The sequence below is a fragment of the Aristolochia californica genome, unplaced genomic scaffold (assembly GCF_029961685.1).
Source record: "Aristolochia californica isolate CCGP_79_NKW_82.1479 unplaced genomic scaffold, dmAriCali1.0.hap1 SCAF_14, whole genome shotgun sequence".
NCBI classification, from domain to species: Eukaryota; Viridiplantae; Streptophyta; class Magnoliopsida; order Piperales; family Aristolochiaceae; genus Aristolochia; species Aristolochia californica.
The window spans coordinates 1,429,151-1,456,095 of NW_027181815.1; the positions used below are offsets into that span (position 1 = coordinate 1,429,151).

General features: G+C 38.7%; 3 protein-coding genes and 1 pseudogene across 7 annotated transcripts; 1 reads left to right on the forward strand and 3 right to left on the reverse strand.

The window, feature by feature from the left end:
- Positions 1 to 760: 760 nt before the first annotated feature.
- Positions 761 to 1,445, reverse strand: LOC137950171 (mitogen-activated protein kinase kinase 5-like; annotated as a pseudogene).
- Positions 1,446 to 3,480: 2,035 nt separating this feature from the next.
- On the forward strand, positions 3,481 to 11,087 carry LOC137950789 (xylose isomerase-like). Of its 3 annotated transcripts, none has more exons than XM_068797409.1 (8): positions 3,481 to 3,562; positions 4,281 to 4,335; positions 4,427 to 4,541; positions 10,133 to 10,212; positions 10,297 to 10,367; positions 10,460 to 10,500; positions 10,596 to 10,695; positions 10,773 to 11,087. In XM_068797409.1, exons 3-8 carry the CDS (start codon positions 4,519 to 4,521, stop codon positions 10,821 to 10,823), a joined length of 366 nt encoding a protein of 121 aa, XP_068653510.1. In that variant the 5' UTR covers positions 3,481 to 3,562; positions 4,281 to 4,335; positions 4,427 to 4,518; the 3' UTR covers positions 10,824 to 11,087. The 3 variants fall into 3 exon arrangements, with proteins under 3 accessions (XP_068653510.1, XP_068653512.1, XP_068653511.1); XM_068797411.1 differs by having other exon boundaries at positions 10,297 to 10,358; XM_068797410.1 differs by lacking the exon at positions 3,481 to 3,562 and adding an exon at positions 3,693 to 3,781.
- A 646-nt stretch (positions 11,088 to 11,733) lies between these two features.
- LOC137949855 (mitogen-activated protein kinase kinase 5-like) lies at positions 11,734 to 13,378 on the reverse strand. Its single transcript, XM_068796065.1, has one exon. It carries the CDS (start codon positions 13,115 to 13,117, stop codon positions 12,083 to 12,085), a length of 1,035 nt encoding a protein of 344 aa, XP_068652166.1. The 5' UTR covers positions 13,118 to 13,378; the 3' UTR covers positions 11,734 to 12,082.
- A 1,796-nt stretch (positions 13,379 to 15,174) lies between these two features.
- On the reverse strand, positions 15,175 to 26,469 carry LOC137950531 (DNA-dependent metalloprotease WSS1). Of its 3 annotated transcripts, XR_011111956.1 has the most exons (7): positions 26,251 to 26,469; positions 26,102 to 26,127; positions 24,924 to 25,137; positions 24,630 to 24,825; positions 16,457 to 16,963; positions 16,027 to 16,285; positions 15,175 to 15,397 (listed from the first exon to the last, which is right to left on the reverse strand). XR_011111956.1 is itself a non-coding variant. In XM_068797059.1 (6 exons), exons 3-6 carry the CDS (start codon positions 25,076 to 25,078, stop codon positions 16,094 to 16,096), a joined length of 1,050 nt encoding a protein of 349 aa, XP_068653160.1. In that variant the 5' UTR covers positions 25,079 to 25,137; positions 26,102 to 26,127; positions 26,251 to 26,469; the 3' UTR covers positions 15,745 to 16,093. The 3 variants fall into 3 exon arrangements, 2 of the variants coding, with proteins under 2 accessions (XP_068653160.1, XP_068653161.1); XM_068797059.1 differs by lacking the exon at positions 15,175 to 15,397 and having other exon boundaries at positions 15,745 to 16,285; XM_068797060.1 differs by lacking the exons at positions 15,175 to 15,397; positions 26,102 to 26,127 and having other exon boundaries at positions 15,745 to 16,285.
- Between the last annotated feature and the right edge of the window lie 476 nt (positions 26,470 to 26,945).

The window sequence follows — 26,945 nt, forward strand, 5'->3', positions numbered from 1 at the left end:
AGAAGAAACCTATAATTGCCACAAGTATCAACAAGGGATCCCCACGTTTCGAGGTCAAAACTTAAGAAAAAACCTATAATTGCCACAAGTATCAACAAGGGATCCCCACGTTTCGAGGTCAAAACTTAAGAAAAAACCTATAATTGCCTCAACAAGTGTCCACTAGTGATTCTAATGCCTTATAATTCTCCATTTTTTCAACTATAAATATTACAGTTTCAAGGTCAAAATGTAAGAAAAAACCTTCAATTGCCTCAACAAGTGTCCACCAATGATCCCCGGATAACTATTGATTTTTTATTTTCATTACTATCCAGAAAAAAAGCTTCGGAAGATCCATGTCAATTTCATACTTCAAAAGTTCACAATTCTTTCATTCATTCTGCTATGCCTCCTCCAAGGAGACCATTCATGAGGTGCCTATTTGTTGGTATATATGATCACAGTTAAAGAGCAGAGTTAAGACCAACACTTGCACAAAAGGTGGGCAGAGAATTTATGCCAACCTAATCAATCCAATCTTTCAAAATAAAGATACCCCAACAATGCGAGAGAGAACCATCAAACAACACTAAAAACACAGTTGAAAATCAAATGGAAAATCAACTAGTGATAATCTCTCCCATTTCCAATTGTCTCATGTATCCAAGAACAGGAGGAAAAAAAACAAAAAAGATTACAAAAAAAAAATATACTGAACTCCTGCCGCTTCCCGATTAAAAGGAAAAGGAAATAAAAGAAGAAAAGAAACGAAGCATATCTATGTAAAAAAAAAGTGGAAGAAGGATGCAGATATTTCTTGTTTTTCCTTCATTGATTGGCTGCTCATAGCAGCAAAGAACAAATAATGGAAAAGAAAGTAAAGACCCTCCCATTGAAAAAAAGAAAGGCCCCTAATCATCCATGAGTTAATGAATGTCCCCAAGAACCACTCAAGAATGCTTAAACCAAGACTCCAGATATCCCCTGCGTATCCGTCGTAGCTGCCGTGGTTAAGATCGGTGTTGATCCGCTCTGAACTCATGTACGCGATTGTCCCAACAGAGGAGTTGCAGGGGTCCATGGTCTGTGCCAAAATACGACAGACCCCGAAGTCGGCGATCTTGACCTGGTTTTGATCGTTAATGACAAGGTTCGAGGGTTTAATATCGCCATGAACGATTTTGCGGCGGTGGAGATAAGCGAGTCCTTGAAGAATCTATCGCGCTGCATCGGAAAGAAGCGGCTCAGGGAGGCGACGACCGTCAAGAGAACAACCCCCATGCATAAACTGCAGCAAGACTTGGATCTCTCCAGCGTTGTCGAACATACCGTGGCAACGGACAATATGAGGATTATCTGCCGTGCGAAGAATTTTGATCTCGCGGCAGATCTGGCGCCGGACAGACGTCCTACTCGCGATTTCCGTAAATTACTTTCAGCGCGTACGTTCGGCTGCGAACCATGTAAATCAATAATATTTTTTAAAATAATTAAATATTGTTTTTACATTTTCATATTAAATATAAGGTAATAAAAATGTATAAGATTTTTAAATTACTTTTTAAATTAAAAATAACTAAAATTAATAATAAAAATAAAATAGGAGAAAAAACGTTTACTGACATCCCATGCTGGCATGTTGACGATGTGTCATGAGTTTTTGGCATAAGTTGTTTGACCTTGTATTACTCAATACTTTAATAAACTGAGATTTTTTTTATTTATTTTGAGATTTAGTTGGTATAATATTAAATGAAGCAAGAAATATGAACAAGTTGTGACTTGTAACTTATGTTTGTTGTAAGAGTTGTTTTTCTATCTAGTTGAAGCCATAGATTTGGAAGGGACCAGGAATTTGAAAGCTATTGGTACTGAGTTTATAGTAGTTGTGCGAGTTTTGTGCATTTTAAATAATTAAATCAATGTAATAAAATCTTACGTGATGTTGTCGATGACATTTAGATGAATGGGGTACATGAGAAGTAGACGAAATCTCATAGTTGTTGGCAAGTGTCATAGGCACCTAAATTTTTGCCAAGTTTGAAGCGATAACGAATATTTGATTAAATATTTTGATATTGTAAAGGTAAGGATTGTTGGAATTATGGTTTCAAATATATTATTTATAAATTACAATTACCATGATATTAGAAGCGTGGGGTCCACTTCTAGATGTTTTATCATTGGATGTTAGTACAGGAAATAATGGCCAGCACATCCCCCTGTTGGGGAAGATTAATTGGATGTTGTGACTTAGTGGACACATCCCTTGGAAATAAGGAAATGTATCTCACCTTAGGAGATGTATCTCTCCTTGGAGGATATATCTCTCGTAAGGGGATGTGTCCTTATGAATAGTCATTAATACCACACACTTTGGAAATCTATAAATTCCTTCATGGTCTTACAAGTGAGGCTAAGTCTATTTGCACACCCAGTCTGGCTGAACGGGGGCATGCTTATCACTTGTAAACCAATTATCAAAGGTTATCTTGTGCACTTTAAGATAAAATGTATGTTATCTTTATTCTTCTTATTTCAATTCTATAATATATGTATGATTCTCATGATAAGGAGAATTATTGAGGATTTAATATCTATTTCTATGATGTTAATTTTATTATTATTAGACATCAAGTCTAACAAATACAAGTGAATAATGCATCTGCTGGTATCATATGGATAAATTTTAATTTTCTATATTTTTTTCATATTTTTTGGATTTTTTGGGCTATTTATTTATGAATGGAAATAAGCCTAGTTTAAGCTTATTGTGTTCTAGAACCACAGGCAGGCCTACTCATGTGCAGGCTATTGTGCACGGGTCTGCCAATGCTCTAGCTATTGTTTGGGCATGCCTGTTAACACGCGGGCTTGTGTAGTCTGGGTCTGTAATGACCCAGTACCATGAACCAAACCGGGTTTTGCTAATATAATGAGCCAGAATGTGTTTTAAGAGTTGTTTTTACCCATAATTTTATTTTTAATGGAATTTTCATGTTATTTGGAATTTATTTGGCTATTTGAGATCCAAGACTATAGGTATGAAGATTTATGTGTTGATATTTTATAAATAGTTCATATCTAATTGGTTTAGTTGTTGGATAATTATTTTTTTGCTATAATTTCTTGAAGTATTTATAATTTGTCTTATTGCATGCCTTGTTATATATTTATGTATTTTATGTGAAAATTAATTTAATTATATAATTAGATTAGTGTATTGTAAATTAATTCATATGAATCCCCAAATGGTAAGTATGAATTAATTTATTTGATTGTTTGTGATATTGTTGTTTGTTTATTATGTGTAGAATGATTTGACTAGTAACTATTATAAAAGTAAGTATATTGTTTAATTAAATAATCCTAATTTTTACGTAAGAGTAGTAAAATATTATATTTTATATTTTTACCGAAAATCATTTCTATTCTGATAATTTTATCCATCGGTTATTTAGTAACCCCCAAAAGTGCTTCCTTTCCTGCGATTAGCTTCTTATTTTCTACATATTTAACCTTCTTCTCTGCTCGACTACCGTCTTCCCTCGATCATCGGTTCTTGTTGAATTTTTTACTGGTAATGCAAGGTCGAAGTTGTTCTATTCTTCTTCTGCTTTCCCATAGTTTATTTTGATTGCATGTTACTGTTTTTTAACTGATTTTTTTTCTCCGTGTTGTCGTTCGAGAGTAATGTGTATAAAGGCATGAGGTCATTATTAAGGCTGTAAATTTTTGGGATTTCCTCTGTTTGTCAAATGGCGGAAGCCTCTGCATCTTCGTTGTTTTAGACATCCTAGTAAGTTTGAATACAGTTGATGCTGATTGCTCGTTCTAGTTTGTTCGATCTTTTTCTTTTCTGTTTTTTTCTGTGATATATCATACTACTCTTTTTTATCTAATGGAATACAAGAAATATAAAAAGTAGCAATTTTCCTGGTTTTATGTGAAGCCAAGTGGATGCTGATGAGAGTAATTTTCATATCAAAAAGACGTTGTTTTCGGCCATGTATCATATAACAATCTCACAGTTATGCATGCTCAGGTTTCATTAGCATTTTTTCCGTTAACACTTTACTCGAGATCAGTGTAGTTGCTATTATTTTCAATTGCCACACGGTTTCTACAGTTCTAATTTCAGCGATTTTTATTTATATTTTGTAATCATGCTCTTTTTTTTTGTCCCTTTTATGGCACAATTTAATTAAAATATTTCCTTTCGGTTGGTTCATGTTTGATGCTTCAATTCCTTTGCATCTGGTAGTGTTGTTTCGTTATGATTCCCTACTGCATTGCAGAGATCGCTTGCATGAGATGAAACATGGAGGCTAGAAAAATTCTTTCCTGGCCGTTGTAAGTTATGTCTACTCGATTTTACTATTATCATTAGTTTTTTCTTTTCTTTTTTCTGAATTTTGTCTTGAGTATCTTATCCCACCGGCAGATTTCAGTGGGGTCACCTACGGGTGCCCTGCTGATGTTGATGCAAAATGTGATGATGGAGCTTCGGATGAATGGGAAGGTGAATCTTCCCTAATGTTCACCAAATTAAGTATGAGGTATGTGGTTAATCAGTTACGTCTACCTGCTTTCCTAGAAAGGTTAAGCATATTTTGTATGGAAAAGGTTGGGATATTGCAAAAAAAATCAATGGAAGGTTTATGACTGCTTATTTCTACATCAAAGGTAGTTTTAGTTAAGTATTGGTACATAATTAAAGTTATTATTTATTTATGTTGTACTTGAAATCATTAACTACTTTCGAAATAGTAAACTAATTAACTATTAGAGGCTCTCTGTTGGATATTATCATTAGTTGATGGCTTCTATTTTCTTGCCAATAACAAATGGCAAGGTGAATGATCCTTCTGTTGGGGTTCTGAGAGTCTTGGATTTTTGTTCCAAGTAGATTTACCTATACAAATCTCTCAGAAAAGATCTACAAGTACTGAAGTATTTAGCTTTTGTGCAATCCTGCTCTGAAGGGCTTCGACTCTCAATTTGATTTCCTTCCTTCACAGGCAAGCTTGTCTGCAGCTGTGTTGTATGACCTTGGGAAATGGTGCCATGTGGTTGTGAGGTTCTGTGTTGTTCATAATCTCCTTGACCAGATGATGTAATGTCCAGTGGGGATCAGTTCCCTTACTACACTTGCTAATGAAATTATAGGAATCACCTTCCACAATAAGCGGTTAATGAGTGGTTGGACATATGTATGAAGAGAAGCAGAATGTATTAATATAATGTAAGATACAACTTACAATCAGGAAGAGAAAGAAAATCATTCATCAAGAAGAGTGGAATCCCCAAATACAAATCCAATTAACTACTAGGCTAAGTTTCCTTCTCCCACCATTAGACTAGATGAGTTTTGAGTATTCATCTTCATTCCCGTGAGCTGTTTCAGCTTCAGTTGCATTGCAATGACCTCTTTGAACCGAAAAAAATCATGTGTTTGGCTTGATGAGTCATCAATTGCACCACCAACTCCAGTTGGGCTGGGGTTACCCATGGATTTGTTCTCAAATTTCAAATTCAGCCAAAGGTAGCCTCTTCCCTAGTTTGTCAGGTACATCTCTCTTAAATGTTGTGTTAGATTCTTTAAACGGATTCACCTATGTCCACAGCTGTAAGATTGTTCCTTAATTTGTTTAACCATCGATTCTCAACAACAGTAACCAGATCAAAACCAGATGAAGAAATTCAAATTTGAGGTCAATCGCATTTGGGCACAAACCACTACAATTCCTCTAAGATAATCGCGTATATGAGTATGGAGTAAATCTGAACCATCAAAGATATTTGGAGTCTATAATGTCATTTTAAACTGGTCACTTCAATTATCTTTTTCTTGAATGTGAAATCCACCCTTTCCAAAGGCTCAAGTCACACACATCACTTTCTTTTGAGAGAAGCTCTAATGACATATAACAAAGACATTTTCATGAAGGATATCGCTGAAAGAGAAATACATACTCAATTAAGTTGGATGAATCTCCTTAACCAGCTAAAGCAATGTCCAGTGGGGGATCAGTTCCCTTACTACACCAGCTTATGAAATTATATGATTCACCTTCCACAATAAGCCGTTAATAAATGGTTGGACATCTGCATGAAGAGAAGTGGAATTTATTAATATAATGTAAGATTCAACATACAATCAGGAAAAGAAGACAAAATCATTCATTAAGGAGAGTGGAATCCCCAAATATAGATCCAATTAACTACTAGGGTTAGTTTCCTTCTACCACCACTAGGCTAAAGAAGTTTTGAGTATTCATCTTTATTCCCGTGAGTTGTTTCAGCTTCAGTTGCACTTCAATGACCTCTTTGAACCGAAAAAATCATGTGTTTGGCTAGATGAGTCCCCAGTTACACCACCAACTCCAGTTGGGCTGGGGTTACCCATGGATGTGTTCTCAAATTTCAATTTTCAGCCAGAGATAGCCTCTTCCCTAGTTTGTCAGGTGTCTCTCTCGAACATGCTGTGTTAGATTCTTTTAACGGAATCACCTATGTCCACCGCTGTAAATCCGTTCATCAATTTGTTACATCATCGAATCTCAACAACCAAAATCAGATGAAGAATGTCAATTTCGAGGTCTTATTGTAAGATACAACATACAATCAAGAAGAGAAGATGAAATCATTCATTAAGAAGAGTGGAATCCCAAAATATATAACCAATTAACTTCTAGGCTAAGGCTCCTTCTATCACCACTAGACTAGTGAAGTTCTGAGTATTTATCTTCATTCCCATGAGCTATGCTTTCATTTCAGCTACAATTGCCCTACAATGACCTCTTTGAGCCGAAAAAATCTTGCGTTTGGCTAGACGAATTTCCTGTTGCACCACCAACTCAAGTTGGCTTGGGGTTACCCATGGATTTGTTCTCAAAGTTCAATTTCAGCCAAAGATGGCCTCTTCTCTAGTTTGTCTAGTGCCCCTCTCTAGCTTGTTGTGTAAGATTCTTTAAATGGATTCACCTATGTCTACCACCGTGAGATTGTTCATCAATTTTTTAAACCATCGAATTTCAACAACCAAAACCAAATCAAATCCAGATGAAGAATGTAAACTTCGAGGTCAGTCGCATATTGGCACATACCACTGCAATTCCTCTGAGATAATTGTATATATGAGTCTTGATTTGGTCTCAACCATCGGTGTTACCATGAGTACATTAGAAATATTTGGAGTCTATAATGTCATTTTAAACTGCATACTTCAATTCATTTTTTCTTGAATGTGAAATCCATCCTGGTGAGACTTGAATGCTTGACATCATACTAGAAAGCCCTGACATGACCATTAACCAAAACTCAACTCACACACATCACTTTCTTTTGAGAGATACTCTAATGACATATAACAAAGACTTTTTCATGAACAAAGGACTAAAATTACACCTTTTCAAAAAAAAAAAGCCAAAATTACTGCTGAAGGACATCACTGAAACAAAAATACATGCTCGATTAAGTTGGTTGAATGTCCTTGACTAGATGAAGTAATGTCTAGTGGGGATCAGTTCCCTTACTACACCAGCTTATGAAAGTATATGAATCACCTTCTCCATGAAGAGAAGCATAATTTATTAACATAATGTAAGATACAAAATATAATAAAGGAGAGAAGATTAAATCATTCATTAAGAAGAGTAGAATCCCCAAATATAGAACCAATTAACTACTAAGTTAAGTCTCCTTCTACCACCACTAGATTAGTGAAGCTTTGAGTATTCATCTTCATTCCTGAGAGTTGTGCTTTCATTTCAATTTTAGTTGCGCTGCAATGATTTCTTTGAGTCGAAAAAATTATGCGTTTGACTAAATGAGTCTCCAACTGCACCACCAACTTAAGTTGGGCTGGGATCACCCATGGATCTGTTCTCAAAGTTCAATTTCACCCAGAGGTAGCCTCTTCCCTAGTTTGTCTTATACGCCTCTCTAACATGCTGTGTCAAATTCTTTAAACGGACTCACCTATGTCCACTACAGTAAGATTGTTCATCAATTTGTTAAACCATCAAATCTCAACAACCAAAACCAAATGAAGAATGTCAACTTCGAGGTCAATCACATCTTGGCACAGACCACTGCAATTTCTCTAAGATAATTGCGTATGTCTTAACCATCGGAGTTACCATGGGTACATCAGAGATATTTGGAGTCTACAATGTCATTTCAAACTGTACACTTCAATTCTCTTTTTCTTAAATGTGAAATCTACCCTTTTCCATGGTGAGACTTGAATGCAAGACATCATACTAGAAAACCTCGATATGACCATTAACCAAAGGCACAAGTCACACATCACTTTCTTTTGAGAGATACTCTAATGACATATAACAAAGACTTTTTTTATGAACAAAAGACCTAAATTGCTCCATTTCAAAAATAATTTAAAAGGCCAAAATTACTACTAAAGGAAATCACTGACACAGAAGTGCATACTCGATTAAGTTGGATGAATCTCCTTCACCAGATGAGGTAATGTCCACTGGGGATCAGTTCCCTTATATACCAGCTTATGAAAGTATAGGAATCACCTTCCACAATAAGCCGTTAATGAGTGGTTGGAAATCTGCATGAAGAGAAGTAAAATTTATTATTATAATGTAAGATACAACATACAATCAGGAAGAGAAAATGAAATCATTCATTAAGAAGAGTGGAATCCCCAAATATAGAACGAATTAACTACAAGGATAAGTCTCCTTCTACCACCACTAGACTAGTGAGTTCTGAGTATTCATCTTCATTCCTGTGAGCTGTGCTTTCATTTCATCTTACCAGAAAGCCCTAATATGACCATTAAGTAAAGGCTCAAGTCCCACACATCACTTTGTTTTGAGGGATACTCTAATGACATATAACAAAGACTTGTTCATGAACAAAAGACCAAAATTACGACTGAAGGAAATCACTGAAACAGAAATACAGACTTGATTAAGTTGGATGAATCTCCTTCACCAGATGAGGTAATGTCCAGTGGGGATCAGTTCCCTTATATACCAGCTTATGAAAGTATAGGAATCACCTTCCACAATAAGCCGTTAATGAGTGGTTGGAAATCTGCATGAAGAGAAGTAAAATTTATTATTATAATGTAAGATACAACATACAATCAGGAAGAGAAAATGAAATCATTCATTAAGAAGAGTGGAATCCCCAAATATAGAACGAATTAACTACAAGGCTAAGTCTCCTTCTACCACCACTAGACTAGTGAAGTTCTGAGTATTCATCTTCATTCCCGTGAATTGTGCTTTCATTTCAGCTTCAGTTGCGCTGCATTGACCCCCTTTGAGCCCAAAAAATCTTGGATTTGGCTAGATGAGTTTCCAATTGCACCACCAACTCCAGTTGGACTGGGGTTACCCTTGGATTTGTTCTCAAAGTTCAATTTCAGCCAGAGGTGGCCTCTTCCCTAGTTTGTCTGGTGCCCCTCTCTAACATGATGTGTCAGATTCTTTTAACGGATTCACCTATGTCCACCGCCGCAAAACCGTTCATCAATTTGTTAAACCATCGAATCTCAACAACCAAAACCAGATCAAAATCAGATGGAGAATGTCAACTTCGCGGTCAATGGCATCTTGGCACAGACCACTGCAATTCCTCTGAGATAATTGCGTACTTGAGTCTAGCGTAGGTCTCAACCATCAGAGTTACCATGGGTACATCAGAGATGGTTGGAGTCTAATGGTTTTTTAAACAGTACACTTCAATTCTCTTTTTCTTGAATGTGGCCATTAACCAAAGCCTCAAATCACACACATCACTTTCTTTTCAAAGATACTCTATTGACATATAACAAAGACTTTTTTATAAAAAAAAGACCAAAATTACTCCATTTAAAAAAAATAAAGGCCAAAATTATTGCTGAAAGAAATCACTGAAACAGAAATACAAACTCGATTAAGTTGGATGTAAAGATCCATAGGGTATTGCCCACTTAGTTAATGAATTCTTGAAATCAATGATTTCAATTTATCAAGGGAATACAAACTCAACATTGAGTGTAACCATGCTACCCTATCCAAACACAGGTGTGGATTTATATTTTGCATTTGAATTTAAATATTCAGTTGAGTTTACAGATTATACCATGTGGAGCCTTCCCTACTGAAATTTTTTGCTCTTGCAGCTGTTTCCATGAGCTCGAAACTGCAAGGATCAGTGGATTGCTTGGAAATGTTGATGCAAACACCGGCGACACCCAGATTGGTGAAAATTTGTTGTATTATATTTCTGAAAGGGAATGAATAGATTTTTGCTTTAATTAATAATGGAGACATTGCATTACTATAGGTTGGGACACTGATCAATTCCTCGTGGACATTGGAGAGGCAACTCTGATTATGCTAAGTGTGGTTAGGAATGTTAGTCTTGATGTAGCTGTTTCAACTCCATAGCTTATAGACGTAGAAAGTTTAGGGAGAGTTTGTTACTCAATTATTTTTCTGGTGAACAGGGGGGGCTTGCACCTTGGGGATTCAACTTTGATGCAAAACTGTGAGTTCTTCCTTGCAAATGTGTTCTAATGTATATGCTTGTAACTTTTAGTTCTGACCGTTGACTCTTAACTTCTTTGCCAAATTGTTCCTCAGTTGGAGAGAGAGTACAGATCCAGAAGATTTATTCATTGCTCATATATCTGGAATGGATACCCTGGCTCGAGGGCTTTGCAGTGTTGCGAAACTTATTGAGGTCAGGATTTTCTCAACTCTTCTCTTTCAAGTGGGTTATCTGTCATTTGACATTTTATTTTTGGCTTATACTTCTAGGCGGGTGATTTGGATGAACTGGTTCCAATGGGCTCTGAAGGTTGTCAATAATAGAGCAAGGAAGTTTTTGCCAATAATGGTCATTGCAACAGCAGCACAATCCAGATAGCTGCAGAACATGGGATCTAAGGTGAATCATCATGCTAATGGCAAGTAATTAAACTCAGTCTCTACAATGATATGATCATTGCTGTCAGAAGAGCTCATTTTTTTGTTTCTCTTGAACTGACTGGAATGTGAATGGGAATAAACATTAGCCATTTCTATGGCGACTTCCATGTGTTTTATTTCCCCTATCTATCTATAATATACTTTTTCAAGCATAAAAAAAGGATGGGTGCAGTCTAGGTACACGGTTGCTTCCTGGGCGTCGGTAACATTAATTAAAAGTCGAAATCCTGGTAAAGGGCGAACTTACTCAGTTCATGCATTTGGCCACCTGAGGTGGAATTATTATTCAAGTGATGCATAATGAGCTAGTAACTTTTTCTTCGCCCCTCGTCTCAAGATTTTTCTTCGACTACTTTCACAGTTCAACGACCGGACGATTTTGTCTTTCATCCAAACTATAAATCTTCCAGTTTCAAGGTCAAAATGTAAGAAGAAATCTATAATTGCCTCAACAAGTGTTCACCAATGATCCCCAGATAACTATTCATTTTTTATTTTAATTACTCTCCAGAAAAAAACCTTAAGAAGATCCATGTCAATTCGATACTTTATAAGTTTGATTGTTGCTGCACAATTCCATTCATTCATTCTGCTATGCCTCCTCCAAGGAGACCATTCATGAGGTGCCTATTTGTTGGTATATATGATCACAGCTAAAGAGCAGAGTTATGACCAACACTTGCACAAAAGGTGGGCAGACAATTTATGCCACCCTTATCAATCCAATCTTTCAAAATACCCCAATAACGAGAGAGAGAACCATCAAACAACACTAAAAACACAGTTGAAATCAAATGGAAAATCAACTAGTGATAAACTCTCCCATTTCCAATTGTCTCATGTATCCAAGAACAGGAGGGAAAAAACTAAAAAGATTACAAAAAAAAAAAAAAAAATACTGAACTCCTGCCGGTTCCCGATTAAAAGGAAAAGGAAATAAAAGAAGAAAAGAGACGAAGCATATCTATGTAAAAAGAAGAAAAAAAAAGTGGATGAAGGATGGAGATATTTCTCGTTTTCCTTCAATGATTGGCTGCTCATAGCAGCAAAGAGAAAAAATGGAAAAGAAAGTAAAGACCCTCCCATTGAACAAAAAAGGCCCCTAATCACCCATGAGCTAATGAATGGGTAGCAGTGAGCTAAGAAGTGCCGGAGCAAGAATTAGGATGAGGCAGCATGGCAGGCAGCTGTGGGCTGGCCGCCTGGGTTACGAAGGGGTGGGTGAGTAGCTGCGCCGCGGTCCACCGTGTTGCTGGATCTTTCTGGAGACAACAACCGATGAAGCTTCGGAACTCCTTTGACGCCGTCGGCGGCGCTTCCGGTGGTGGCGAGTAACAAATAGCACACATTAAACTGGCCCAATCGCCTTGCCGACCGATTCCAGAAAAAGGGAATCTCCCCAAGAAGCACTCAAGAATGCTTAAACCAAGACTCCAGATATCCCCTGCGTATCCGTCGTAGCTGCCGTGGTTAAGATCGGTGTTGATCCGCTCCGGACTCATGTACGCGATTGTTCCAACAGAGGAATTGCAGGGGTCCATGGTCTGTGCCAAAATACGACTGACCCCGAAGTCGGCGATCTTGACCTGGTTTTGATTGTTAATGAGAAGGTTCGAGGGTTTAATATCCCTATGAACGATTTTACGCCGGTGGAGATAAGCGAGTCCTTGAAGGATCTGTCGCGCTGCATCGGAAAGAAGCGGCTCAGGGAGGCGACGACCGTCAAGAGAACCCCCATCCATAAACTCCAGTAAGACTTGGATCTCTCCAGCGTTGTCAAACATACCGTGGCAACGGACAACATGAGGATTATCTGCCGTGCGAAGAATTTCGATCTCGCGGCAGATCTGGCGCCGTACGGCCTCCTCGTGATTTCCGTAAATTACCTTCAGCGCGTACGTCCGGTTTGTCGGCCGGTGGCGAACCATGTAAACCGTCCCACCGGCGCCGGAGCCGACCCTCTTGATACGATCAAGATCGGAGTAGTTAGGGGTCTGAACTGCGGTGGCTGAAGATGCCGGAATAGAATTGTTAGAGGGCGGAAGCGGGAGAGGGACGGCCAAGGATGGGTCCCGTTGCGGAAGTGGGAGCGTGAGGCCCGGCCGGCGGCGGTTAGGGGTGGGTCGATTCGCTGGAGGCTGCATCGGATTCATATCTCCCGTGGACGTGATCATATCCAAGAAAACCAATTACACCAAGAAAATGAGAACATAATCTCCTACCTTCTCTTCCTGGTCGCAAACCCAAGAGGGGGGATGAACTAGTCTATACTGGGTGGAGAAGTTTCTCGGAAAGAGAAGGGGGAGGAGGAGGAGCGCCAAACGGGGTAGAGGAACTCTTCGACCTCTTTCGTTTTTCCTTATTGGAGAGACAGAGAGATGAGCTCAAAGGAAACACCAGATGCGAGAACGGGAGAATAATGAAAAAGAAACCGGGGTTAGGGTTTAAATAGGGGGACTCGGGGTAGTTATCGCGCTTATCATAAAAGAATTGGCAACAAAAGCATGACAACTCAAATTGCCAGGCGCCTCCTTCTTTTTCTTTTTTCTTTTTTCTTTTTTTCCTTTTTCTTTTTTGCGATAATTAAATATTTTTATTTTAGATGGACCAGCGGAGCCCACATAGATGGCCAATTACGCGCAGCGCATACAAGGGAAAAATGGGTTGATTATGAACCGTTGGATTCGAAATCGGAGCACAAATGGAGACTGATTGGACGGTGATGACCATCTTTTTTCAATCAAAGGAAATAAAAGAAAAGAGCTTCTTCCTCTTCCTCTGTTCTAATTATTATATTTGATTGAACCCCCACCTTCGGTTCCCTCTGCTTGTACCAAACGAAATCAGTTCATGACAGGGTATCTATTTACTTCCTATTCATTCATTCCAGCAAGAAAAGCAGATCCAGTACGATAGCTGATATGAATATGGAAACTGGACAGTAGAAAAAGCTTCAGATAGTGAAGATGGAGAAGCCTTAGAGACGGAAAACAGTGAAAAATTGCGTTCTGGAATTGTGGCGGATTGAAACTTGAAACCGTGATTAAAAAAAAAAAAAAAAAAAAAAAAAACAGGAAAGGGGTACTGTGGGGGTTGCGGAGGGTGTGCTTTCACGCGTTATTCCCACGCTAAATTAAGCAGCGGAGTGTACGAAGAATAGTGACTGAATAGTTTGTTGATTAGATTGCACAGCCCAAAAGAGGAACAAAGCTGGCCCTTTCCCTTTCTCTTTCCTTCTCCGCTACATCACTTTTCTGGAGTCCTTTTCAGTTCTAGACAAACCTCCCCAAATCCAGCTCCCATTGTTAAACTCAAAACAGTTTAAAATAGTTCTACCCTTTGGATCTGTCTCTTCGTCTTAGAATTCCCATAAACTCCTCTACGATTAGCATTTTCTGTTTAGTTTTTACTATTTCTATAACATATATTTTATGTATTTATTGCAGAGAATCTGAGAGCTCTGTTTAGAGATTCCAAAATCTGTTTATGTTTCTTGATTAAAAAAAATAATTTAACATAGAGCAAGAAAAAGAAAAAATGTTGGGTTTCTAAAACCTTTTCATCCAGTTTAATTAAGCGGGTAGTCTGGTTCAAGTCATCCAACATTGATTCTTTGGCATTCGGCCATCAGCACGAAAATTCAAATCCACTAAGTATGCCGCAACCTTGTAATCGAGTCACCTCTTCAGTGCAAGAGAGGGAAGGTGGTGGGAAATCTCGTTGCATGGAAAACTGGGGTTTGGTGGGACAGAAGGGGATGTAGACAGAAAAGAGAGTAGGACCATGAGAAGGAAGCTTCTGTAAACTGTTAGCATGACGTGTCTTTGACTCTCTCTAAGAAGAGGGCAGCTTCCTATTCATCTTCCACGGAGCTGACCTTTTGGAAGAAGGGGGTTCAAAGGGAGGAGAAAAGTCATCACCAAAGCTCGAACGCCCATCTCTGTCCTTTTTCTGGTCCAAAGAAGAATGAATTATCCCTTCTCAAAAGGCAGCGACCGATCTCATTTTATATTTTGGTTAAGAGGACAATCACCGTACATTCCTACCAATTTCCCCTTTTATATCCCTTAAGACATGGAGGGAGCACCCCCCCCCCCCCCCCCCCCCCTTTCAGATAAAGAATATAACCATTAACGTATATTCCAACATAGTATTCCAGTTTTGCCATTCAATTTTTTTTTTTTAAGTTCAAATAAACGTTACATATAAAGAGCCAAGTAAGACCCAAAAAGACGAAAAAGAACAAGTAAAATGTATATTATTTAATTAAAGTTTCTAAACGAGAGAATCTGAATCGATTCTTCGTTTTACCTGATCATGGGGACTTCTATCACTTCCTAAGGGACAGAAACTACCCTAACATTATATAATCGGCTGTGCCAAAATCATGTCACTTACTTTACATAGTACAGACTTGGTTCGTTAATGACACCATCACTGAGCAGCTCCTCCCCCTATCAACCACACACAACCAAAGATCATTCAATAATAATGAGGTCGCTTTCTTGCTACAAACTGCCAACGTACAAACTTTGCTTCGACCGAGCAATTAAGACCCGCCCACTGGGTTGGGGACCCTGATTAGCGACTACTCGGTCGCAAGTAGGGTCTGGACAGTGACAGAAAAGTCTTTACTGTAGCAAACGGGGGATGTGGAACAAGTACCAAAAGGCAGTCTCTCAAAGGAGAAAATTTTGGGTCTTAACACAGATTCGAAAGTTTTCAAGCTGACCATCTCAGCCATGAGATGACAGTAGAATCAAAGAACCATTTTTTCTTTCAGATACATAGAATGGGTCTCTGAACCCCTGAGTTACAACCAAAGGGGAGTGCTCTAATCCGCCTTTGATAGGATATTCTAGTTACAAAAGTAAAACCATGTGTAATAAAACTACCACTTACAACTAACATTCGGCATATATCAAATGTTGACAATAAAAAAAATGTGTCAACACAGGGCATCTGAAGTTACTGATAAATCTAAGAAATCCATGAATAGCCATGATGTCAGAAAGTCAGAACAGTCATAAACTACTAAAATGATTCATAACAATAAAATCCTCTTAAAAGATGTATTACATACCATGGTTGAGGATAAGAGAAGACTGGAAAAACTATGATAGGAGGCGTCAATCTCGCATTTGCATGCTTCAGGTGCCAATATACGGACCCCGGGTAGCAACAGGTTGTCCATACGAATATCTCCACTGTTCACAAGCTGTGCATTTATCCAACTCGATGCTATTCTCCAGGGTACAGAATTTGCAAGTCCAAACTTTGTACTTGGTCGCCTTTTCTCTGGGTTTTTGTGAGCCGCAAGCTTCACAAGTGAGTGCTAAGGGCTGCAAATCGCACTTGGTCACATTCAGTATATGAATTCAAAAAGCTGGAAAAACTACTTAACAAACATAACTGACTTATGCTTCAAAAGCAATGCCTCCAACGGGTCAGAAACCAGATTCAGTTATAAACACGTCTGAAAGGGATGAGCTTCACGCAGAAAAAAGATTTACCTGATTGAATAGCGTACATACACCGCATTCCCAAATTGCTTTATCCTCTGAACTCTCAGTTACACTATGCTTAAGGGCAGAATCAGAACTAGAAGAGCTTGCAGATCTATTCCTTCCATCGGATCTCAAGTCGATGGTATTATTCATGCCCTCGGAGGACCTCTTCGACCCAGCCCCAGTTAGCATGCTTGAGTTATTTTCCTCCAAAATAGACTCTTCAAAAGATCCAGAAGCACACCATAGATCATCCTGCAGCCTCCTCTCTGCAGCCATTGCTGCAGCTTGAATTGGACTTAGTGCAACCATAATATTGCTGTCACCACCAAGGCGTTTTGGTCCTGATGGGAGCAGAGCTCCCAACCTTTGCCTTTTTTCAGCAGCAGACAATGTAGCTTGGCGAAGTGAGGGGGGAGGAGGATGAAAAGAGTAACCACCCAAACGTCTTCCAGGAGCATCAAACCCCTGTCCAGTACCCGTCACTCCCTTGGATATCAATTCTTCACACTCCTGCTCAAAGAACAAATTTGGTAAAGACTTGACATAAAATAAATATTTTCTGATGTTCACTCGGACAAAATAAAATCTTCTCAAATTCACTTGGTCCTAATCAACAAAGAACAGATTTTTTTTCCTTTCTTTGTTTGTTTTTTTTTTTTTTTTTTTTTTTTTGAAGTGGTGTATAATGATTTTATTACTTAAATTAAAAAAATAGTAGAAATTGAGGGAGGAAATCCGCCCCTAGAATTTCAAGTGGAAGGAGGACCCAACAACAAGCTGATGCAGAGATACACCCTTTTTAGCAAGCTGATCAGCAAAACAAGTGACTGATAGCAGACTTCATCCACCATTTCCAAGGGTTCGGTTTTCGCATGAATGACTACCGATGAATCTGCTTCTACAATCACTAGAAGCGAGAATTTTTTAGCATACAATTGGATTCCAATGAATAATGCAGTAAGTTCTGCCTCTAGGGAGTTGTAGAAACCTGCTAGTCCTGAAAAGGACATCAGTACTGACCCCAAGTTATCTCTGAGAGCGCCCCCACCACAGCCAGCATTGGGCTGCCAATAAAATGCTATCAAAGTTCAAGTTCATTCACTTTGAAGGAGGAAACCATAGAGGAGCTTCTTGAAGATGATTTTCACAGATGTTAATAATTGATTTCCATTTTCTCCAGATAATGGAACTTGAGAGAGGCAGCATATACTCTAATACACTGGCTCATTGCTAGATGCAATAAATGACTCTCTCAATTATATTGCCTATAGAGCTTGCTTCGGATTTTGAAAGTTCTTCGGGTCCTCTCTCATGTTGCCAATGTTAAATCCCAATGTAAGTTTCCAAGTTTAGGGAATGGGCCGATAATAAGCTAAGAAATTTTATTTTCCTTTTTTTCAGACAAAAATTGGCAAGATAATTACAGGTAATTGCAGATGAGTTTACTACCTAGACATGCTCAGATACTCGCAATTGTTCGTTGACCTTATGCTACATATGAATCTGAAAACGTGACTACACAAGATCAATGAATGTCTTTTATAATGTTCATATGCTTTTAGTAAAGGATGCAAATTAGCATCCGAAACAAGTAATGGTCATGGTACAAAGAGAAAGAGAACATCTCCAGATTACCAAGGGAGGGAGTCCCCAATCTGAAGGGACTGCTTAGAAACTCCTTTTGCCAGCAGGTCTGGCAAGGTATTTGCTGATCTTGGAATATAGACCAGCTGACTTGCCATGTGCAAACAATCTCTGAAATCTCATCAAGAAAAATTGAGCTTTCAATCTTCAAGGACCCGGGTGGGGTGGGGTGGGGGGTGTGCTGCCAGGGGGCTTGTGCCTTTTGAAACAAATGATTTGCAACCAGAATTTTCTTATCACTAAGCTAGGAAAAGGGAGTTACTCCATAGTAGAATGTTATGGATGTTATATTACCAAAAATGGATATGTAATAATCATGTTCCAATGATAAGAATCAAAGAGGGGACTGCTCACCTACGTAGCTATGCATGAATTTTATGGTCAACCTTCCTATACCATCTCCATGCAAAAAATGTGTTTGCTTTCTAAACTATATCAGCAAAACAAACCTACTACCCTTTTAGCTTCTTAAATGAGCACACTACTTTAATAAATAGGAAATAAAGAATTACAGAGACCAACAGAAATCCAAAACGAATCAATGGTAATATGAATATATAATAGTTTTGTTAGATAGCAATGCAAGAAAGCCAAAAAGTTCACCCAGGAATCTGTCCAGGAGTTTTAGCAGGAAAGCATGAAAAATCAAATTCTAAAAGGCAGATTCCAGAGGGAGGGAATCAAAGCTCTCTGGGAAGGGTTAATGCATCTTCCAGTCAATTTTATCTTGGGTTCATGCTCTCAGTGTCCTGCCCTCCTTTTCTAGCTCCATAGTATGAACAAATTGGCATCTCTTTACAAATGACCATGAGTATGAACTGCCATCTCTGGTAACCCAGACTCCCCCGAGCAACTAGCTGAAATTGAATGTCAATAGCAGTTCCAAGGGAAACAACAAAGCAGCAGATCTTGGTGGCTTCATGCAATCTGATGATGGCTACACTCAGCTTGTCTTCTCAAGTTCAGCAGCTCATTTTGACACTGCTAAAGCTGGAAATTCCCCACCCACACAGATCAAGTTACACTCACAATAACTTCCCAAACCAGTGAAGGTGGAAAGAAATTCAGCCATAGTGGTAAGCTAGCTTTTGAAGCAAATGTAGACAACAATTTTAGAAGATCTGAACGAGTGCTGGCATCATGAAGGGCTATATCACTCTCTGGCCGGAAGGCAACTCATAAAATCCAGGTTGGTGGGTTTACCAAATTACTACTTAACACTTCTACCGTGTAGAGCTAGTATCTAATCTAGATTGGAAGCCTGCCACAGAAGTTTCTTTGGTTAGATTGTCAAGACCCCCTTGGAAAGATGGGAACAAGAGTGCCGATATAAGCAGTATGGAAGGATATATGAGGACAGCATTATGAAGAAGGCTAACGGTATAACATAGCTTGGGGAAGGATTCATAGATCCCTCGAGTCATTCCTGCAGTCAGAGTTTCAAGTTTTTGGAGGTAAGCACAAAGAAATCTACACCAAAAACCTAAGATTTCACAACATGGGAGATCACAGTGTAAAATTTTGGACAGACTCGTGGATCGGGGAAGTGCCACCAAGCTCAGCATGCCCAAGGCTATTCCATAGTGCCCAAGATAAGGCTATCACAGCACAGCAAGCCAAACTAACAGGTGGCTGGAACTTAACTTCAGAAGACCAGTGATAGATTCTGAAATGGATGACATGGTAAAATTGTATATATCCTTCATGCTCACTTCATCATGAACAGAGGAGAGACTCCCAAATATGGAGCCCATGTGCCTTGGGTAATTTCTAATAGCAAGTTTCTATGGCTTATTTGTTGGAAGATATGAGTAAGTTGGGGTGTCATTGATGAAATTATCTTATGAATTTTGTCTCTTATTTACTCCTACTAGGGTGAAGAGTATACTTGTAATATTGGCACTTTTGGCATCTATAAATAAAGCTTAAGGGGGAGGGTTAGGACAAGTCCATAACCCTATTCTTCCTCTTCTTTTCTCTCCAATGTGTGCTCTCTCATCTCCCTCTCTCTTGCACGTCACCTCTCCTCCCTTCTCTTTTTTTTTTTCCTCTTTTCTTCTTCTTTTTGTTCTTCATCCTTCTCTCCTTCATCAAGATCATAATGTATGGAATCCTGAAAGCCAACATGGTATCAAAGTAATGACTTTCAGGATTCCAGAAATCCATTACTTTTCATTACTCGGTTGATCAAAGCAAACAATGATTGCTGCCATTGTGATCACTTATCATCTGCCAATGATCCAGCATGCATGAAGAGAAAAATCAGATTTTTTGTTACTGCTCATGAAAACGCAATGCAATCAAATTGCTGGGTTTCCTCTCTTCACGATCTGATTAATTGAGAGGTTGCATTGATTAGTCTGAAGGTGTTGTTTCTTCTGGTATGTGCCTCTTTTCTGTTTCAGAATCATGCTCAAGTTCTGGAACTAGCAACAGATCGCTGCTCCCTCCTTCCTGAATTCAGAATCATCGTTTTAGACTCTGCTGTAATTCTTGAAAAAATTGGATTTATCTATCTCTTCTGTGATAGAAAGACTGGAGTTCAGAAGCAGTAATAGAAGTTTTTTTTCCGAACCTTGGAAAGTCTGAATCATTCCCGTCACTGCAAAGCCGAACTTGGAAACTCAGCCAACGAAGAAAAGTTTCCACTCTCTCGTTCTTTCGTGATTCAGAAAGTGTTGCCTATATCCTATCAGATCCGCCTTCTTCTCTTGTTATCTAGTGATCTATCATATCCTATCTAATGATCTGCTCGGAGATTATTGCCAGGAAGTTTTTCAGCACTCTGCTGGTTTTTAGGAGAAGTTCCAGCACACCGCTGTTATTCTGGAAAGCTTCCAGTATGATGATGATTATTGAGGTCACATTGCTGTTTTTCAGGGAAGACTTGCAGCAGGTCATTATAATGATTGATGAATTGGGACTTCTCATTCTTGCTCATCATCAACAACCAAATAATAGCAGAGCTTCCATGCCCGATCTCTTCCCTGTTTTTTTTATTCTTCCAATAGTTATCCAAACAGCCGACAAAGTTTATTATTCTACCAGCAGACGAGTTGTATTATCCAACACGTTGTTGTTATTCAGCAAAGCAAGTTATGATGATATTCTTCAAAATTCCTTCTCTGTTTTGAGAAGTATTTGCAGCCACCGACAGGTAGCAGCAGATATTTGAATTGCGTTCTCTGCTGCTGCTGGTTGATATTTCAGGATCTCTGCTGTATGGATGTCAAAAGCAACACCTAACCTTGACCGGCATACAGACAAGCTGAAGGATATGGTGACCAGCACTTGCTTGGCTTACTGCTGTGTTGTTCAGATCTCTTTCAAATTGATATGAAAAGCATGCTTGCAATCAGACACCATTTGAAGGGCTCGTCTTGTAATAGTCAGCCATAGCCTCTGCACCTCCAACCAATATAAAGCCTCCAGCTTTAGAAGAAAGCCACCTCATGCTGCAGACTCCATGCTTCCTTCAGCATCTTCAAGACAGGTGGGCATAAGGTTGCTGCTACTTGAAGAAACATAGCTATCCAAGAGCTTTTTCTTTGCAGCCAGGTGCATGTTTTACCAAGAAAGATTGAATGAGTTCTTAATTTCTCATGAACCGTGGCTATCCCTCCTCTTTGTTGCCATTGAACAAGTTAGATTCCAGCACCTGCTTTTTAATGATTCCAGCACCTGCTTTTTAATGATTCCAGCACCTGTTTATTGATAACTCCAGCACCTGCTTAGTGATTATTCCAGCACCTGTTTTTGGATTATGGAATTTCCTCCTTGGAAGTATTTAGCTGCACTTCCAATTGTCTTGCTCCCTGGCTAAGGTGATCCATGATACATTTGGCGTGATTGAGGGATTGATGACAGCAGTTCACTCCATTACTGCCACCCAGAAGACCGTTGATGGTCCCTCAAATACCAGCTTCACTTGATCTTTCGCTGCTCGGTTCCAGAACTTGTTTAGTTCTGGAGTTATACCTCTGGTACATGGAGATGACAACAATGTTTTGTTACAATTGCAAGTGGTATCTTGCAGTAGCAGCGGATTATTGTCATCAGCTACTTCAATTCAGTTATTCTTTTTTAGAAGATTAACATTACTCGGTTCAACTTAATATTGGCAAGTTATTACTCGGTTCCAACTTATTACTTGGTTCAAGCTTCCTCACTTTCGGTTGGACGTGTTGCAGATTATTTTATGTGTTCTTAAGGACTTTCATTATTTACATGTTATCCATTGCTATATAACAAGATATATGGTATGTAATATTTGGGATTGAATCATTACAGCAATTGCTATTATGTCTCTCTGATTGAAACATTACTATTAAAGAAAGAAATCATCGGTTGATTACCCTGGGTTTATTATTTGTTGACTATCGTCGGCATGGTATAACTTAAAAGATTCGGTTGGTTCAAAGAGCTCATTTCTACGATGGCTCTTAAGAACATCAAAGGCAAGAGGACCATCTTTGGAGAGGAGTTTGAATTACTCTAGAAGGTAAAGCATATGAAGAATTACTTTAGAAGATAAAGCACATGATGGCCCCGCCCCGGCTTCTTCATCTTATCTTCCTTTAATTCCCCATTAACCTTTTACTTGGCAGTCTTTCTCCTAAAATCCTTTATTTAACTCTTGTTTACCCCCTTTGGCCAACCCTTTGGTGCATTACTTTGGTTGGTCCTTTATATATATATATAGAAGGGTGTTTTTTTAAGTCCGGTGAGATTTTTTTATTGGTGCCCTTGAGTTTTTATCGTAGTCTTGTGAGTGACAGGCATTACCCACTTTAGTGATTATTATCATTTTCTTTGTTCAAAATCCTTTGAGGTTGGTTTCGACTTATGTTTTATTACCCATTTTTTACTCTTTGAGTGTTTATGTCCAATTTCGTATTTATCCTTGGGGCACCTTGATGGAGAAGATCATTACTACAACGATTTTATTTGTTTCAAGTTGGGATCATTGCCATTACCTTCCAACTTGAAGGGGAGTGTTGGAAGATATGAATAAGTTAGGGTGTCATTGATGTAATTGTCTTATGATTTTTGTCCCTTATTCACTCCTACTAGGGTGAAGGGTATACTTATAATATTGGTATTTTTAGCATCTATAAATAATGCTTAAGAGGGAAGGTTAGGACAAGTCTATAACCCTATTCTTCCTCGTCTTTTCTCCCCAACGTGTGCTCTCTCATCTCCCTCTCTCTTGGACATCTCTTCTCTCTTCTTCTCTTCTCTTCTCTTCTTCTTCTTCCTTCTTCCCTTCATCAAGATCATAACGTATGGAATCCTAAAATCCAACATTATTGAATCAACAGCAAAATGAAAATCCATTGAAAACTCATAAAAAATCAGATTAGTGTGGAAACTCAAAAGCTCCTCCAAAAGTCTTGTATTTCCCATGGACAGCAGCCCAAAGTAAAATTCTTACTTATAAAGAATTGCAAAAAAGAGGATGCTCTTGGTCATAAGGCATCATTTAGAAGTTAGCCATTTTCTCCCATGCTCCAACCCCTCAGCCCAGTCCATGGATATCCCTTCCAGTGGGGGCCCTCAAACTAAACCTTGATGGAGGTACAAAAGTATTGGTGTAAGATATCAATAAAGGAGTTTTATTTTAGCTTTCTTAGATCCTGTTGGAATTGGAGACTTAGCAGAGGCTGAATTCATGGCTCTATTTCAAGGAGCTAAGTCGTATCCTTGGTGTTAAGAAATCGTCCCACATGGATTAGTGAGTACAAGGATCTTAAGTTCATTAGTTGGGAAAAAAGTTTCCTAAGTTAGCTAGTCATTTTGGGATGGGCCTTGGACCCAACTTAACATGGTATCAGAGTAGGTACTCATATGTGGGCCTGTACCTAAACTATCTACTTGTAGAGCCACAAAGCCTACACCTAAACTATCCATTTGTAGAGCCACAAAAGAGGGCCTACACCTAAACTATCTACTCCTAAATTATCCACTTGTAGAGCCACAAAAAGAGGGTCTACATGTGAGGGGGAGTGTTAAAGAATAGTCCCCCATGGATTAATGAGTACAAGGATCTTGAATTCATTAGTTGGGAAAAAGGTTTCCTAAGTTGGCTAGTCATTTTGGGATGGGCCTTGGACCCAACTTAACACTTGGGTTTAAATCTCTCGAGGGGAAAGGGGTGTAGTTTGTGTGTACAATCAGAATTAAAAAAAAAAAAAAAAAAAAACAAGTAGCTGGGGTACATAGCTAGAGTACAAATACATAGTACATTGGGGGGCTTCATTATAACTAACTTGAATGAAGTGAAACAAAAAAACTGAAACAAAAGATTTTTTTTTTCTTTTTGAGGCATAACAATATCCAAGCCCAATTTGGATTCTCAAATGTGGAGTTAAACTTCCAATGTTTATTGTCTATAATGCACTCAACTTTCATTCTCAACGAGCAATTCAAAGGAAAGAACAATAAATTGACAGGACACCCAAGAACCTTTTTGTTTTTAAAATGAGAACACCCAAGAAAATCACAATAAATACAATAATACTGGCTGCAATACCTTTCTAATTTCATCCCAAAGCTTATAGAAACTAGCATTGTGAGGGCCAACCTCATTGTGGCACAGTTCATGCAGCATCGTATCAAGAACTTGTTCATAAGGTATGAAATCCCAGTCTCTATTAGGTCTCCTCAGTCTGAGCTTTATCTGTACACCCCCTCCCACATTTAGTCCTAAAAGTGATGGATTTGCAGGGCTGCATAATTTATTCCTTAAGTTAAAAATAGAATATAAAAATAACAAAAAATAACAATTTCATGACATTGAAACCACATTTGAATTGAAAATAAGTACCAAAACTCTGAAAGTAACTTGACTCTCCATTTATGCTTCCACATGATAGGTTGGACCTGCTTGGCTATTCTTTCCAATATTTTTCTTGCATCATCTTCACCAATTTTTTTAAGAGGCTTTACTTCCCAGACCTTGTTGAGATCACCTAGATCCATTCATAACCAATCGAAAGACACACTGACTCTAAAGATGATCTTCAGTAGCTTCACTTTTCCTTCTCACATCCAAAAAACAAGACGAAAATCAGATGACGAAAACTGTGTTGCCCTTATTGGTCTAGGCTATAATATAAATTCAGGTTGCTTATAAGATATTGACTCTCAGTGAAAAATATATATTTCATAAATTTTCAGATTAAGTTCATTTCTTAAGATTGGCAAACACGAAGGAGGAAATCAGTATCAATTAGTGTCTTGAACTTTGTCTTGACAAGAAAAGGTGCAAAGTCCGACATTTTTCATGTGCTATCCGACTGAAATCAGGTATCTATCTCTCAACTTTAGCTATAATATAGGTTTCAAGGCTACATTCTGTGTCCTTAAGATGCAAAGTTGCCACCCATTTGTTCAGCTCTCTGACTGAATCATCTACCTATTTCTTAGCTTTTGCTAGGATGTAATTTTCAAGGTTACCTTTGTGGCGGTCAGTTCACATGGATGTGACAGAAAATAATTGAAATTCAAGAGAATAAGAATTGCCGAGGACCAAAGCTAAGAAAAAAATAGGAATGGCCTTGCTTTGACACAAGGTACACGAATGCCCAGGGTAACTTTGCCCAAGTATTCTAATGATGAAGAAATAAAGTGCAGATATCAATGATCACTCGCATTTGATGAAAGTATTTATCAGTAAGATCGTCCAGATCTTTGCTTCATCTATGATCGTCCTAATGTGTATGTGGCCTACAGCAAGGCTCCATTGTCTTCTTCTAATTCACCCCAAATCCCAAATCAACTAGTAGGAATAAAACTAGATTTTACCAAATGATCGAATCACATGAACAATCTATATTTCAAGTTGTAAGTTATTCACACAGATTGAATCCAACAGCCTGCTAAAATTAAACATTTGCAATCTTAAACAAAATTCGACTATTACATCTACTCAAAACAATCTGTTTGCTACTTTCGGCAGAGCTCGAGAACAAAACGCTCATTCAAACTAAATCATGCGCTTACCGCACTTGACTTCTGACGTTTGCAGACTTTATAGGAATCGCCAAGCCCGAAGTCACATCGGAAAGAGAGAAGATGATCACGCTAGGAAGTTATATATATAAAATTAATCGATAGAGAAAGAGATGAAGAGAGTTTTCAGGTAAACTCACCGGTGATCCCAGTGTAACATACAATGACGGATAGAGGTTACAGTGCCCAGGGCAAGGACGTCGGACGATTCCTTGAGGATTAAGGAGAGAACTGTATCGAGCGCGGGACCGTCAGGCACCAGTGCGGCGGAAAAGGCTCCGAGAAGAGACTCGAATTTCGGAAGGCTTGGATTTTGTGGAATCCAAGCAGCGGACCAACCTCTGCCACGGATGAAGCAAATAGCCAGGCCCGAGAGAGAAATTTGAAGCGAGTGACTTGGCTTCCCCAGGAAGCCAATTTAATTTCAAACTCGCGGAGAATATTATTTAATTTTTACTCGCTCCCACCGGCTAAGATGAGACACATCAAAAAAAATTTATATGTGGGTCCCTGACAATATTAGGTGGACCAATGGAGACTAACTGGGGCCTATGTCGTGAGACACATCAAAAAAAATTATATGCGGGTCCCGGACAATATTAGGTGGACCAATGGAGACTAACTGGGCCTATGTCATGAGACACATCAGAAAAAATTATATGCGGGTCCCGGACAATATTAGGTGGACCAATGGAGACTAACTGGGGCCTATGTCATCTGCATCCTCCATCTATCGTGCTCAGATCATAACCTTCATCGGACGGGAAATACTGTGTCTCCTCTTTTCCTTCCCTCTCGCGCGCACCTCCTCTCTTATTCAAATGGACCGAACTCC

What these genes read in the sequence shown, in the direction of transcription:
- LOC137950531 (XM_068797060.1), bottom strand. Translation starts at nt 25,078, where the DNA reads ATGGATCTAGGTGATCTCAACAAGGTCTGGGAAGTAAAGCCTCTTAAA. An exon ending in TTTGGGATGAAATTAGAAAG is followed by an intron (nt 16,964 to 24,629) that starts GTATTGCAGCCA and finishes TTCTTTGAGCAG; the next exon opens with GAGTGTGAAGAATTGATATC. An exon ending in TATGTACGCTATTCAATCAG is followed by an intron (nt 16,286 to 16,456) that starts GTAAATCTTTTT and finishes TGCGATTTGCAG; the next exon opens with CCCTTAGCACTCACTTGTGA.
- LOC137949855 (XM_068796065.1), bottom strand. Translation starts at nt 13,117, where the DNA reads ATGATCACGTCCACGGGAGATATGAATCCGATGCAGCCTCCAGCGAAT.
- LOC137950789 (XM_068797409.1), top strand. Translation starts at nt 4,519, where the DNA reads ATGTTCACCAAATTAAGTATGAG. An exon ending in CACCGGCGACACCCAGATTG is followed by an intron (nt 10,213 to 10,296) that starts GTGAAAATTTGT and finishes GCATTACTATAG; the next exon opens with GTTGGGACACTGATCAATTC. An exon ending in TGCTAAGTGTGGTTAGGAAT is followed by an intron (nt 10,368 to 10,459) that starts GTTAGTCTTGAT and finishes TCTGGTGAACAG; the next exon opens with GGGGGGCTTGCACCTTGGGG.